Source organism: Carassius gibelio, chromosome B9, assembly GCF_023724105.1.
Source record: "Carassius gibelio isolate Cgi1373 ecotype wild population from Czech Republic chromosome B9, carGib1.2-hapl.c, whole genome shotgun sequence".
Taxonomy (NCBI): Eukaryota; Metazoa; Chordata; class Actinopteri; order Cypriniformes; family Cyprinidae; genus Carassius; species Carassius gibelio.
Genome location: NC_068404.1, coordinates 6,110,301 through 6,126,988, shown reverse-complemented (window position 1 = coordinate 6,126,988; position 16,688 = coordinate 6,110,301). Strand labels below are relative to the sequence as shown.

General features: G+C 33.5%; 1 protein-coding gene across 2 annotated transcripts in view; it reads right to left on the bottom strand.

Moving 5' to 3' along the window:
- Positions 1-3,516: 3,516 nt before the first annotated feature.
- Positions 3,517-16,688, bottom strand: part of LOC127964547 (NXPE family member 3-like) — a 34,340-nt gene continuing 21,168 nt past the window's right edge. The window contains exons 2-8 of one of the 2 annotated variants that reach the window (XM_052564766.1): positions 14,084-14,154; positions 6,646-7,050; positions 6,121-6,536; positions 5,950-6,026; positions 5,579-5,782; positions 4,801-5,138; positions 3,517-4,707 (exon numbers count right to left, since the gene is read on the bottom strand). In XM_052564766.1, the coding sequence (XP_052420726.1) occupies positions 4,507-4,707; positions 4,801-5,138; positions 5,579-5,782; positions 5,950-6,026; positions 6,121-6,536; positions 6,646-7,050; positions 14,084-14,154 (1,712 nt within the window). In that variant the 3' untranslated portion in view covers positions 3,517-4,506. The remainder of the gene's footprint in view (positions 4,708-4,800; positions 5,139-5,578; positions 5,783-5,949; positions 6,027-6,120; positions 6,537-6,645; positions 7,051-14,083; positions 14,155-16,688) is intronic. The other variant, XM_052564767.1, reaches the window with a different exon arrangement.

The following is a 16,688-nucleotide window of genomic DNA, read 5'->3' as shown; positions in this document are numbered from 1 at the left end:
ATTTTCAAGACTTACCTCAGCTCTGTTCTGTGGGTTTTATTCAGCATTGAACAAATAAATTAGAGAAGCTTCAACTGTAATGTTTGTGAATGAAAAATCATCAGCGTGAACTGCACTGATCTTTGGCGCACTCTGGTGTATAAATTGCAGAGGCACAATATCTGGCTTCAGTCATGGGGGCGAGTGGAGCTCCACTCCAAAGCGGAAATACGTCACCTCCACTAGCGACGCGGCCGCCATGTTGGTCCGGGCTAACTTTTAAAACGGTCCGTCTTTTTAATTTATTTTGTTAAAACTTTAGTTTTGTATTATTAATAGTTATATACATGTATAAAGGGTGCTTTGCAAGTTATGTCACCTGTTTGTACGCAATGTTGATATTTTCTGTACTTTTATCTTTACTACATTTACCTAGTAGAAATAATACGAAAAATAATAATAAACTAATATTTCACGGTTTATGACAAGAGGGCGCTAAAGTCTTCTTTTTTATTCTTCTTATTTATGCCTGGGCACACCACATCTGCTGGGCTGGGGACACAAAGAAGACATGAGCACAGCAAAACTGGAACAAAACTATATTTGTGTGCGGACGTTATGTAAATTCAACACAGAAAAGTACTGCATCATTCACCTTTGATAGTCCCAAAGCAGACAAGGTGATTGTGCTCAGAAGTTCCAGTCGCCTCTACAGAAGTGCTCTCTTTGGAGGTGTTATGAGGATAGCTAACACTTGATATATTTGATCTGAAACTAAAAAGTTAAACAACAGAATAATAGAACAACAAAATAGAAAAAATGGATACATGTCAATGTCACATTTAAAAAGACATTTACTTTTAGGGAGGCAACATACATTTAAAATATAAAGAGTGCTGCATCTTCCATGCTAATCTCTGGAAATGAATGAAAAATTAAATATGAAAGAATATGACTTTTTAACATACAAAACGATTGTGTCCTTTCATTATTCACTACGTTATTTTAACACAAGCCACCAAAACTGAAGTTACACCTATGCTAGCCATCATGAAAGATCGGCGAGACAATCACTGTATTGATGGTAAAAATGTTAAAACGTGTACCTTGTTGGAGAAAATATCTCAGTGCAATCAAGAAATATAACCATTTTAGTAAAAGGCAACTGATACTTCAAACGTGTTTCCATACTGTAGTGAACATGAATCACAAACCGCAATTATTTTGGTAATTTTTTGAGTGTTTTTAGGTGATGCATGCCAAGTTTTGAAGAAATTGCAGGGGTTAGTTGTAACACACGAGATGGAAGGATATAAAACTGGAGCGACAACAGTGAAGGATGAGAGAGGACCAGGCCTGGGCTTTTATTTTATGTTTGCTTTTTATTTGTGCGCATCAGTCGTCCATGAGGGACGTTTATTTTTTAATTATTAAAGTTTCATTTGATTGTCCGCCGGTTCCCGCCCCACTCATCACATTCAGCTTGGTTTTATTTTATTCATTTAAAATGAGATAAATCTGCTTAATCTCCAATCTGTTATTTATCAGTTCAGATCATTTTTGATAACTAGCAGAAGACACAGTTTCAAATTCCAGTAGCACAGATTTGAGGCTCGTTGTAACACTGCGTTACAGAGTGCTATTCTATGACATTACCGATGTTGTTTACACTATTTAGGGTACTTTAATTAATTTTTAATGAGCAACAATGAGAAACAGTTGAATAATGACTAACGGTCAATGTTTAATCAGTTTAATGTTTAGAAATTTAGGCCTATGTGGGTCCTCCCAAGTATTGATTGCAATATGTCCATTGTCAAACTCTAAAATCTGATTATTGTTAATTCTTAAAAAATGCTATCATTTTATTTTAATAACAAAATATTTTAGTTTATTATGTATATTTTTTTTCATTCGATCACATGCCCCTCAGATGTTTTACACCTATGGGGCATGTTGTCTGATTTCACTTCCATTTTTTGAGGGTAGATAAAGAAAAATGTATACACTGTAATTATGAAACAAAGCAACATATTTATACTAAGTGTAAAATTACTCTGGATAAAAAAAAAAAAATATATATATATATATATATATATATATATATATATATATATATATATATATATATATATATATATATATATATATATATATATATTCTGAACCCTGAGTGGATGTACACTTTCTTGTCCACTGAAAGGACATTGACATATGATTTAGACTAAATTAATGTTAAGGATATAAATCTGTTATGAATAAAACAATGTTCTAAATTATAAAATTATATATGTGATGAATTTATACATCAAATTATTCAAAATGTGCATTAAGAAGGTTAAATACCATTGTAATGTTGTCAATTTCGGGGCTTATAATGCAGCAATATTATATGTTTTAAGGGATCTCATCATGAGTCAATGATGAGATAACTAAATTTTTTTATTAAATTATTTTGCTTTCTTCATTAAGTTCAATTGAAAAATTTTGACTTCATTAAATGGTTATTATTACTGTTGTAAATAATAAAGTAATAAATTATTTTAAATAAAATATGATTTATGTCATAAAATGTGTATTTAACATTCCATAAAAGAACATAAAGGTTACACATTCTTTTAGACTTATGAAGACAACAAACACACTGTAGGGCTACTAAATTAATTCAGCAAACTGGGTATGCACATTTAACCAGGGATTAAATCTGACGTTTACTTGGTAAAAAGAATTGACTATTATAAGTCAAACAGTGTCCCATATTAGAGCATGAGCTGTCCCACATTAGAAAATCTACAAATTCTTAAACGATTTGGCACAAGGAGCACTAATAAATGTGCCATTTGCCCTTTAATTACAAAAAAAAAAAAAAAAAAAATTAGAATAATAATAAAAAAATTATAAAAAGTAATTATATATATAAGATATAAGATGTTTGCTAAAAACAGTATTGTACCTCAAGGATAATCATTATGTTATTACATTAATCTGTAATGAAGCACATTATAAGAAAGAAAGAAAGAAAGAAAGTTTATCTTTAAGTTATTGTGGTTCCCCTTCCAGGGAACTCTACGCTGCACATTGGGGAATGCAGCATGGATGAAAAATTAGATTTGATGGATGATACCATCAGGAAAACCAGAGAATGAAGCTATGAAAAGAGTCCTGAGTAAAACCATCAGTGCAGTTTATAACGGGGTCTATAGCTTATACTAAACTTCTGTTTCGTTCAGTTAAATGTACAATACTTGCATTTCCTTGGCCTGGAATGAGCGTCTGGATGCAAAGTCTTGATGCTTTGGAGGTTCAGTGGTGTAGGAGTCACGAACAGAGGCCTGTTCTGCCTTTTTTCGAGGTGATTTTGAGGTTGCATTTTGGGGTAAGGGTCCATAGACCCTTTGGTTAGATGAGGGGGCATTAGATATTATTTGTTAAATGTAATAAATAGTTGTGTGTCTGATTGGTCCAAAAGCTAAACAGCAGCGATTTAGTCTTCCAAAGAAAAAAAAAGAAAAAGAAAAAAAGAATTAATCTTCCAGGTTCTGACATCATACCTGCATCACTCTTTTATTTATTTTTCCTTTGCTTATAATCAAAAACTAAATAAGCCCCACAGTGTGATGAATTTAAGACACATACAGTATAGTGATCTGAAGATTTATATCTACATTATTCATTTGGTCAGTTACAGTTAATCATTGAGCAGATGCTTTTTTCAAACCGCCTACACATCAGGACAATAAGAAGCAATTTAAAGAATGTTACAAACATTATGAAAGGTTCTAAAATTTGTAAAATTGAACACACACACAAAAAAAAAAACTAAACACTCTCATAGATTATACCAATATCTATAATTCTGTAAAAATTAGTTGATGTATGTTCATGGTGTATGTTTCCTTTGTAGTGTGATAACAGATCTAACTTTTATAAGTGTCAGTGTATTCTGTTAACCACAGTAGAATGAACTCAATGAGCTTATACTGTACATCAGATTCATATATAATATACCATAAAATGACAAGCAGAGTAGCAGACAGATGTAAACTGGTGAAAAAAACAGTAAACAGTAAATACTATTTAAAAAGATCAAGAGAAAGTTGGAGTTAAAGTGAGAAATAAAGGAACATTACTTGTAAAAAGTGGTGTGTCTATTAGTTTGCATTCACACTCCAAGACTCAATCCACAGATATATTTTAACATACAGTATTAGATTAATATTATTTTGTCTCATCCATTGCTAGTTTTGACCCGCATTCAGCTGATTTTGACTGAATAATCCACCTCTTGATGGCCATAGCATTACTTTTATTTTGTTTTATGTGATTTAAATTAGAATTTTTAATTCAATTTAAATACTTACTTATTAAGAGAAAGCTGATCAAATTATGGTCCACATTATTCATGTGTTTTTGATAACCTAAATTGGTAAATCAACTATGAACATAATTAGAATATTATTATCATTATAATTATGATATTATAAATCCATAATTATAGTAACCTGAATGTTCACTTGTCAAGATAAATTAAATTAATTTAGGGCAAGTAAAAGAGAGTAAAATATCAATCTCATTTTTGATGATGACTGGGGCTGGATGGATGTTCTCTTTTTTGTAGTGACAGGCCGTCATTTGCCACACATCCAGAATATACACACCAACATCCTGAAAAACCCATCGCAGAATTCTGTCCAACTGTAGAGAATACCAGTCACTGCCGAAAATGTCCTATTATATAAACAGAAAAACAATATAAATCCTAATCTCATAAGAACAGACTGGTCTTCTCATACTTGAACACGTGATACTGTATTAGCTTACCTTATAACCAGTGTTGACAGTCTTGATTATAACGGTAGTGTCAGGCGCCCGCTGTAACAATGCTAAAACAGCTTTGCGGATCCTCAAAACTCTATGAGTGTAGAAATCCAAAGGGTACGTGGTGAAATGAGGCCCCAGATTGAATATAATGACTGTGTGGGGTCCTCCAGCCAGGTCATCAATCTCATTACTGATGTAGTGCAGATTAGCAACTGCTGTTTTTAGAGTGCGCAGAGGAACGTTGTGAGCCCTCCAGTGTAAGTCAATGTTGTTCTTCACATCCACTGCTATGAGCGGCCCTGACTGATACTGAACATGGAGGTTCATCTGATTCAGGGCTAAAAAACAGTGAACATCAGTTACCTGACAATGCAAGTAAGTTTTATACAACTTGATGTCAAAATAGAATCATTTGTGTGTCTGACTCTGAGTATTTTATGTTTTGTCAGTTGAGAAGTTAAAGCTTCCTGCGAAAACTTATGTTATCCTCTCATGCAGCTACAAATGCAGAGTTTTTACTGAACCACTTCTACATCTAATGCACAAGATGAGAACACATTTGTATCATTTTTTGAATCATGAAAGCGTCTGTGCTTGTGATATATTTCCTTTCTTTAACACAAAATATTTGTTCTGTCTAGATGCACTTAAATCTGCACTTAAGATACATGCCTGTCATCACGCATGCGCACTTCAATAAGCAGATAATAATAATATGATCCCACAATTACACAGATATATAATATATAATTAACCAGTAATCAGCTTCCCATCTCACTTGGTATTGCTTTCACAAAGAACTCGAACCACTGTCTCATAGTAGAGTCTCCCATCATGTAGATGTGTTTGTTTTTCAGGCACTCTGTTGTCTTTTGGGTTGTAAAATGACGGGTGCTACACACAAATGACGTCCACACATCATTCAGGTAAAAACCGGCTGGAACTGGAGTGTGTAAACCCGGACGACATTTCTCTGTTACATCTGAAAGACAAGAACATGGAGACTGTAAGGTCTTTAAGAAAGGTTTCCAAAATGTGCCTAAACTATAGTTATTTTTATTTTGAAATGAATTCCTCTTTTTTTCCAGCACATTTCCTGGTATTTCTGTACTGTACTATTCCTCTGGGTTCAACTACTGACTGACATACCAATAGTTTCATTTCCATGGAAATAAACAATTTTGATGATGCTCTTATCTCCATTGATTCCTTTGTTAGTTTGTGTCCTGCCAAAGAGAACATGTTTGTCAGTTATACTGCCTTCCATGAATGCATTAAATAAATCAAGTATAAAGTCAATCAAGAATCCATTAATCTCACATCAAGATCTTCTCTTTATTAGTCAGACGGTTTCTATAACCGCCCATAGAGTGGTACACAAAGGCACTGCATGGCAGTGATTTGGGTCTCTGGCAGCGCCATGTTTCTCTGGTACGTGGATCGTTGTATTCACAGCAACAGCCTCTGGTTCCAATACGCTCTAGTCCATTCTTGTCCCACTTCACATTACACTTCACTATTTCACTCAACCGGGTCTTATTTGGTCCTGGTCCCTCATAATATCCATTAAAGTACACTCTGTCAGAGTCAGTATCTCTGTGATGCTTCAGGACCTGCACAGCTTCACTGGAGTGAATTAGACGCACAGCCACCTGAGCCTCACCAACCCACGGCAGGAGGAAACGCACAGAGTAGGAGCCATTGAGCAGGTCCACTACCTCACCAAACACACTGGCCTGTAACAGAGGAACATTTTCAGTACAGCTCTCTCTATCAGACCCAGGTGCAGACTTCTCAATACAACAGCTAAGTAGTTCTATTAAAATAATGTGTACAGTCACTGACCTTAGTTTTAGACCAGAACAGCTTGGCTTGGAAAAAGTCGCCCCCGTAATGTTTGGATTTATTATCAAAATCCTTTGCATGTACCACAACAAAAAGCTCCTCACCAATTTGGTAGCTCTCTTTCAGGTTCTCTATGATGAATGTGGTGTGAGCTGGACTAGTACTCATTGACAAATTTGTGATTGATCTGTCAGGCTCTGCCCAGTAAACAGTCTGCTGTAAGCTGGAGTAGTCATCTAAACTGATTCCAAATTCAGAGTAAAATGAGCTTATAATTGACTCATCTGAACTGAGTGCTGAAGGAGTAGTGGAGTTCGGAGAGTTAGAGAGTCCTGCAAAGTGCTGAGACAAAAAGTTTGGTTGAGGGTGTTTCTTCCTTCCATTACCCATGTAAGACCATACAACCTACAAATACATAAATGATTATCAATAAAAAGTTCAGTCTTTGTGGGAATCATGCATGTAGAAAATCTATTGTACAATCTATGTTGTAAAAATATATTAAATCTTAAACTAAAAATCATGATGAAAATCAGTTCATTTCACAAGGGACAAAATAGCAGAATGTATCATTTGTAAGGTGTAATATATCAAGAGGTTGTTAAAAAGTCAAATTTAAATTTGATTGGCTGACAACGATTGTAAGGTGTGCAATTATTTTCCAGTAAAAGCACAACTATGAAGTAGTTCCAGATCTGTGAATAATAGTTCTGTATCACTTTGCCAAAAATATTTCAGCTATTTCAAATGTCCTTACAGCTTACAACAGCAAATTAACCAAAACCCACAGAAACCAAGAAAACAAATATAAATTACTTAATATTTAAGCTTAGAATTCAGAACCTTGAGAAAGGATTGTGATGACGGTTAATCAGGGACCAGTGAGTAACCAGGTATTACTCGGATTATAATTAAAAACCTAAAGTTGTATTGGTTTAAGCCAGAAACCATGTAATGTACATTTTAATGAATGTATGTCTGGAGGAGAGTGGACGTTCTGTTCTAAAGTCAGGTTTATCAAATAAAGAATTGTATGGTTTTTAACATTTTTATTAGAATAATATGAATTTCTACTGACTTTTATAATATAGTGGAACATACTGATGTTGACCAATGAAAATATAAAATAAATAAAACAAGACAATAATTGAAATAACAGAGTACGTACTCGCATTACAAAGTTGTTTCTTGCCAATGAAGTGATGTTAGCTATATGATTTAATAGTCGTATAATTTTGCCAGCTTTCATTTTAGGGTATTCAAAATAACAAAGTGTATAATAACTTGAGGTACACACAGGGCTGGACTGGGACAATATATATTTTCATACATAAATACTACAGCAAGATTATTAATGTTTATATATATATATATATATATATATATATATATATATATATATATATATATATATATATATATATATATATATATATATATATTTATATACACATTTCTTCTGCTTACCAAGCCTGAATTTATTTGATCCAAAATACAGGAAAGCATTAATATTGTGAAATATTTTTTCTATTTAAAATAACTATTTGAATATATTTTAAAATTTAGTTGTGTCACTATCGTCAGCTGGAGTCCCCATGAACTCCAGAAGAGGACACTCCACTCAGGACTCTTGAATTTGGTGTGCATTTCCAATTCCAACTCCATTTCCCATAATCCCATGCTTAGGGTTAATCACCACCAGGTGTTCCTCTTTACCACTCCCCTTTATATATACACTGTAAAAAATTATTTCGCAGTTTAATATTGTTAACTTTCTTAAGGGAAACAGGTTTGTTTAATAGATTATGAGGATAAACAGGGATATGGGAAATTGTGTTGGGTAATGAATGATTGTGTGTAGGTGTTTTTTTTGTTTGTTTTTTTTATGTGGAAACTAGATTGTAACCCTATTGTCTGATTCACACTCCGAAGCAGAAGGTGGCGGTAATGCACCAAAAGCTGGTTGCCAACCGCCGTTAAAAACAAAGAAGAAGAAGATTTAGCAGTTTAGTTGTTTCAATGAATTTTTTTATGTTGACACAACTTGCAGTTACTGAATTTGTTCATTCAACTAAAAATTTTAAGTTTTCAGTGTCTCAACTAGTTTGAAAGCTGACTGAACTAGGTTATTTGTCCTCATAACTTAAAAAAAATTGTTGACTCAATTTAGTAGCAATATCACGTTCACAACATCACTTATGGCGAGATCTCGTCATTCTCGTGAAGGCTGTTGAAGACATACTAGCCATACTAGTACTATAACAGTTTCTCCTCAAAGTTTGGACATTTTACTAGAATACAACTTTGGTAAGTAAAATGTTCGTATTTATTGGCTTAATGCGTACAATTACATTTGTTGTCTCAGAAGAGTAAGTATGGTTTAAAGAGTCGTATATTCTGTATGTAAGTTACTGTATGTAAATGTTCGTTTCGCGGCACTCTGAAGCCTCAAAATAGAGGCGGTTCCACAGTATTGTCCTTATTAATATTAAAACAGATATTCTCCCATGCGGGACAGCGGAGCTGAACTTATGTGGAGAACGATAAAAATACATTTTGTATGTATTATTTGAGCCCAGGGCTGCGTTAGAGACCGTTCAAACAGAGCGCGAGAGCTCAACAGCGATCACTGTATGGAACGGCGGGAATTTAAAAAAAAAAGGAACTGCTCTAAACCTGACAGCGTAAGACATCCGTCAGAATATACATCGATGAAAAATTGGGGGGAAAAAAGGAAGATTACTACTCGAACTGTGTCTTTTCTGCATGTTATAAGGGAAACGAATGAGCACCATAAATGAGCACCTCCCTCAAGAGTTCTTCTGGAGCGTGTAACTTAACGTTACATTTGATATCGCTGACATAAGCTTAGTTATGATGATTTTTTTACAGTCTACGGTTCAGATGAAGTTCTGAAGGTAGCGTTACAAACTCTTCTTTCAGTTTTCTGAAGTAACGTTAGTCATTCAAGTGCCTCACTAGAACCTAGAACCCAGTGTAATGCTGCGTGAATATCTGTTTTTATACAGTCTATGGTGAATATACGGTCATAAGTAAATTGCGTACGTTCAAATCTATATATTTTAGAATAAAAGTAATAATAGCATATATCTTGTATAAATAGAGATACAATAATGATCGACACAAATGTGTTAAATTTCCTTTTATTGTGTTATAATTCTGTTTTGTCATTTAAAAGCATCATCTGGATGGTATAGTTTGTCTTTGTCATTTAAAACAAACTTGTCAATACATTTGACTTTCTCTGTAAAGATTTATTTATATATGTATGTTTATTATTTTACAGTGTTTTAACATGTTTTTGTATTTTTCATGTTTATGATATTTTGGAAGTACTGAAGATTCAGCGCAGAATTCAATAATCCTGTGGATGGACCGCAGCGAGTCCTTTTGCAGTTATCCATCAAAATGCTTTGCAGACATAATGGAAATGGCATTTACATGGTAGAGCTTGGACAAAGTTGTAAGTAAATTTATTTATTTATAAATGCACATCTATTGGAGTCTATATGCTTTACGATTGTAAGGCCCTGTTTAATGCATCCCTTTGTTTTAATTAAAGCACATGGGCTCTGCGCAGGAATTCATCAAGGACATGACTGCTGGGATTACGCTTGTGAATGACCAATCTGAGCACCATCAGTCTGCAGTGCTGTGGTTCAGGTAATAGAAGAAGAAGAAATCTGGGTGATCTGGGGTTGTAACACATCGTGGGGTTGTGTACTGTGTTAGACTATTTGGGACTGATGACTTACAGAAATAAACTAATTCAGGTTTAAAACAACTTGAGGTTTAGTAAATGACAATTTTCTTTCTTTTTTCTTTTTTGGTTGAACCCTTTACGAAAATGTAGATATTTGCATTGGAAAACAGCTTCAAAATTTAGAGAACATAATTTGACATTATTTTCCCTTCAGTTTCAGTTCAATTTTCTATAATTGGTATTTAAAATGTCTTTATAAAGTGTTGAATTTATCTTCATAAAACCACCAGAAACCCTGTTTATGGACATAGCCATTCTTTATTATTTTGCTGAATACTGTTTTGAATCTATTGTGCTAGCATATTGGCCAATAGCAACTTTGCTTTTTTGAAAGGATTATTTCACCAAAAAATTTAAATTAGGCCATGTTTTACTCATTCTCAAGGCACCCTATGTGTATATGATTTTCTTCTTTCAGACGAATCTGATCTGAGTTGAATTAAAAATTGTCCTGGCTCTTCCAAGTTATTTAATGGCAGAAGACAGGTGTTTTTCCTCAGCAGTCCAAAAATAGTTAAATAAAATGCACCCATCCATCAATAAAACGTGTCTCACATGGCTCTGGGGGGTGAATAAAGGCTTCCTTTAGCAAATCGATGCGCTTTTTTGTAAGAAAAATATCCATATTATTATTTAATATTTTTATATATTTAAAAGGAATGCCTATTTACATTGTATAAATGGTGTGACAGATTAGACACTTAGAATTGGATTAAGAAAAAAACCTGAATATGTTGTATTGGTTTGTCACATTTCATGTCATTCAGAAATCATGTAGAATACCAGAAGAAAATAATTTCCCCCCATTTTTAGCATATTTGGTTCTGGGGGTGTATTTTACACTTATCTTTCCATTTTAAACTCTTGGTGTTCAGCAGAACAAAGAAATTTGTACAGGCTTTTAACAGTTTAATACAGGAAGTTATTTTGAATGTTTCTAAACAAAACCGTTGAGGAGCACCATTTACAGTTGACTTTCATTTTTGGTTAAATGTTTCAAAATATCTTCCACTTGAAGGTGAATTACAATTGGCATTTATTGGTAGCTGTGCTTTTAACAAAACACACAACTTCAGTAGTGTATGTACATATGTGTGTTAATTTGTTATAAATTTATTAAGTAATGTAATATTTTTTTTTCTTTTCCCAGCCATCCAGTGACATTAAGGATGTTGAGAAAGAAATTGAAGAGGGCATTCTGATTGTAACTGAAGAACAGCAATGTGATGTGCTTCCCAAGGAATAACCAACATTGGTCTCATTTGGACATCCTGTCATGACTGACATCTCCCATGTCCCCAAGGCATTTGGACTCCTAATGGGTCTGTATGCAGTGAACATCACTACCTCCACTGCATTAAATACACCATTGAGGCTCTGCAAAAACTTGTGAAGATCAGCTGCTCCCACCATGTGCTCGCTACTGCAACAGTACCTGTAGGTGTGGGGGAGTGAATGTCCAGCGCTCTCTCCTCCCTCATCACCACAAATAAGGTGTTCTTGAGCAAGGCACAACTTCTCCCCGGGTACTGCAGCATAAATGGCTGCCCACTGCTCTTGGTGTGTGTTCACTGCTGTGTGTGTGCACTTTGGATGGGTTAAATGAAGAGCACAAATGAATGTCATGTCACTTTCACTTTTCAGTGTTCACGATGTGTCCATCGGCTCCACAGCACTCTTTCTTAAAAAGTAGTGGGTTTTTTTTTTTATGAGGAAATTTAGGTTCTTTTGTGCCTTTCACTACATTTTAGAATGTACATTCAAGTCTATTATGTCATGACTTGGAATATGCGTGTTCTCATGTAAACAAATGTTGTTTCACCTCTCATTTTCTTAAACGGTATGTACACATTTTCAGTATGTAGCATTATGATGGGGGACGAGTTAGGAAACTTTCAAGATCCTTCTGATCTAAACACCTCTGTCTGGTCATGTTGTGCTATGAAATTTAGAATCTGACTTTAGATCTTTGTGCTCCCATGTGCATTCATTCCATTTATATCTTATTATACAGAAGTACAGTACACTCATTTTTTGTAACTAATTGTGATATTATATACATACATCTTGGTTTCTCATTTTGACCATGACTTGCATTATTGTGGGGGGAGTGCATGTGAACTTGTGCAGGGTTAATATGCAGAGTTCCACCTTCTGATTTTCATATTGAGTTATGAAATTAAAAACAATCCCTGTGGTTTTGATCTGATGAATTGAAATGCAACTATTTGTTTCTCAATGCCAATGTTATTTATTATACATCACACTTTCAAGTGTCGGTTCAGATCTTTAGACGTGTTGGTATTTTGCATTTTTTGTTTTGTTTATCAATTATCAGATGATGTGTTGACAGCAAATTTCTTGTTCAATTTAAATGTGAATGAAAGTGTTGTCTCTATCATTAAATAAATTACATAAAAGTGTTTTGTCATCTTTATTTAAACATTTAAGGCAGTGGGGTAACATTTGTTTATGATTATTGATCGAAGTAAAAAAAAAAAAAAATCATGATTTAGTTGACTGGATTAGAAAGTAATAGTCAAGTCAACTTAAAGAAATTTGTTACCTGGACTAATTCCACTCTAATTTGAAGTTGTTTCAACAATAATTTTTTTGTCAAGATAACAAAAAATTTTTAGGCAGCGGGGTAACAAAATATCTTTAGTTGACTCAAGTTATTTTTTACAGTGTACTGTGTTTGAACTCTCAATGATTGCAAAGTCTTGTTTAGCCCTGTCTAGCATTTCCAAACAGTTTCCTAGAGTTTGTTCTTTCTGTGTCTGATTTTGGATTGTGTATACAGCCTTTGATTCCCTGCCGCCTGCCCCGACCTCTGCATGGTACTGTTACTGATTGTGGATATCCCTAATTACACTCGATGCTGTTATTGGATTACTGCCTGTTTGACCATTCTACATTAAACTACTGCAAATTAATCCGAATGTCTCTGACTCCTTGTCACAGAAAACTTTGCCATACCAGGATCGAGCAGCCCAGTATCCTTTAACCCTTCTGAAGTCGATTAACGCGTATACATGTTATGAGGCCTTTTCTCCTGATAACCCAGAAAAGAACTTAAATTACACTTTCAGTTTTGATCGTACAGATAAGAGAAATACATCAATCGAATCTGTAAAGGGTCTACTTTTTTCAAAAGTGGGAAAAGTGTTTTAGTGGGAAATGTCATGTGTGGCCAAGTTGCTACACGTTATAGGCTAACAGTGAGGCTAACTGATAAAATTGTCAGGACAGCACTGACAACACCTTTTGTACAATCTGCGTCACCATTATTACAGTTTTACTATGTGAAATGATATGGAACTGTAATGCAGCCAAGACAGCTGCCTGGAACTACGTTCGCCGTGTGTTTCCCAGAAAATAATTGCACACCTCAGAACGTTTGTCAGCCAATCAGATTCAAGAATTCAACGGCCCCGTTTTATAAGTTATATTGTATTTTGTTTATATCGTGCCACGCCGCTCGCGTCCAAATTGTGAAGGATCTGAGACAAACAAGTTCAGAATGAGTTACAGTACAATAACTTACACTCTAGTGCATATAGCATATGCCTGTGAAGAGTTAATGAGATTTATAGAAAAAAAAGCCATATTAAAAGATACAGCTGTGACGAAAACACATTTTAATGGACTTACCAGAAAACACACGATTACCAGTAGACACAGGCCAGTAAAAAACCTCCGTAAACATGATCTTTCCCTGTGAACTGAAAAAGCAGTGTGTTGTCACTTTTAAATTTAATTACACAATTTAATTTACTATGGTTGTGAGCAAATTAGCAACTTTGGTATTTCAGAAAAAAATCAGTGCTGAATGGGAAAAGAAAGTTGCCAAATGAATATATATATATATTTTTTTCTTGTTCTGTTTCTTGATTTTACATTTTGTATTGATTAATTTATTTATTGGTGTGACTATTAAAGGTTAAAGCAGCTCATGTGTTTTAATCAGATTGTATGCTTTCTCTGATTGTCTCCATATGTCGTATTAGGCTAATATTTTGTGGGACCTAGAATACTTAAATATTTGTCTTCTGAAATGAGCTATGTTAATTTTATAAATATTTTATAAATATTTTGGCTGGCCAGCTGTATTAAATCATAGTTATTCCATTTTCCAGAATATTTTTTTATTAATTAATTTTATTAATTTTATGGTTTTTGTTTGGGAGCCAGAGCTGCCAGTCATTTACCTTTTTTTTTTTTTTTACAGGATTTTTTTTTTTTACAGTGTAAAACCCTTATTTTGCATTTTTTCCATAGATTATTACAATGAATTCACTAAATTTTCTACAAAGAAACACTGTAAACCTTCAATAAAGCTTCAAAGCATGATCAATATGGAAGACAATATACAAAGTCTGTACAAATGCCATATAAAATTACATTTTATGTTTATTTTTATTTTTTTTTAGTTCAGCACAATTACATTTCAAATATTGTACTGACGAAGAACATAGAACAGTTTCATCAAAATGTTGAATTAAAACTATTAAACTTAAAAGACAAGTTCACGTCCAGAATTAATATTTCCTGATAATGTACTCACGCCATGTAATCAAAGATGTTCATGTTTTTTCTTTTCTCAGTCAAAATTAGTAAAGTCACTCCAATTCTTAGATCCCCTCACTGGTTGCCAATTGTCAGAGAATAGACTTTAAAATTCTCCTCTTCGTTTATAAATCCCTTCATAACAAAGCTCCTATTTATTTATAATTATTTATATTTATAACAAAGTCTATTTATCTGAACTTCTTCATCCGTATACTCCATCTAGAAGCCTACGATCCTGTGACCAGGTTTGTTGGTGGTCCCTCGTGTTAGACTAAAGCGTAGAGGGGAGCATGCATTTGCGGTGGCAGGGCCATGACTCTGGAATATCCTGCCTTTAGAGATTAGACTGGCCCCTTCCTTGTCTATTTTTAAGTCCTTGCTAAAAACCGTTTTATTTTCTTTACCGTATTGACTACTGTGATATGTTACAATTTTAAATGGATGGTTTTAAATTTGTGTCAGGTATATTTCCATGTATGTGTAATACTTTTGCTCTTCTGTAAAGCCTGGGGGCTGTTGTAAATGGGTTATACAAATAAAAAAAAAAAGAAAATTAAAGTTTTTGAGGAAAACATAAAAGTGTATTATCAGTTAGGTTTACTCTCATGATAAGGTCAATTTTACCTTTGAGAGAAAGAAACGATTTGTGCTGTTTGCTGATAGCTTTGTATCTTTAATTTACAGATATTATTCATAATTTTACATGATTTTGTATTTAATTTATATATACAGGAAAATACTGTATAAATAATACAGTAATTTACAGTATAAAAATGATAATTACTGTAATTTGTCATTAATAATATAATGCGTAAAATTACATTCAAGTTGTTAATTTATAGATATTGTTAGTAATTGTAGTAGTTGTACATAGTTTTAAACATAATTTAAAATGACAGAAAAAATACTGTAAATAAATGTAGTTATTTTCCTTAAAATTAGTTTTTTATTTTTTATTTGTTTTTACAGTGTATGTATTTTTATTATGTCCATAGCTAAATGGCTTAAAGTATTCAGAAATAACTTACAGTGATTTTGCAGAGTTGCAAGCTCCATTTTATTTTTGAAGGCATACTTTTAGACACCTAACTGTAAGAATAATATTCCAAGGGCGTTTTAATTTAATGTTTGTAATGTGAAGTCTTTGTCTCAGCCTGTCATTGTTTATATTTTTTCAAGTTGCAAGTTTAATTATATAGCACATTTCGTACACAATGCTAATTCAAAGTGCTTTACATAAAACAAAGAAAAATAATTATGAAGAAAACACAATAAGAATAACACAAATAAAATTAGCAATTTTTTTTTTTACTTTTACAATTATTTTAAAATGTACTTATTTAAAATGCATTTAAAAACAGAAAAACAGAAAATGATTTTACATTAGAAACAAAAAAGTGAAAATACAGTGCGTCAGTCCAAACAGTTCGGACGTTGCACAGTGCTCATTCAATAAATGCACAGCTAAACAAATCAGTTTTTAGTCTAGATTTAAATGTGACGTGTTTAAGCACATCTGATCTCTTCTGGAAGCTGATTCCAACTGCGGGCGCACTGTAACAAAAAGCGGACTACCCTTGTTTTGTGTGAACCCTTGGTATTTCTAACTGACTCGATCCTAGTGATCTGAGTGCTCTGTTAGGTTTATATTCAGTTAGCATTTCTGCAATATATTTCAGTCCTAGGT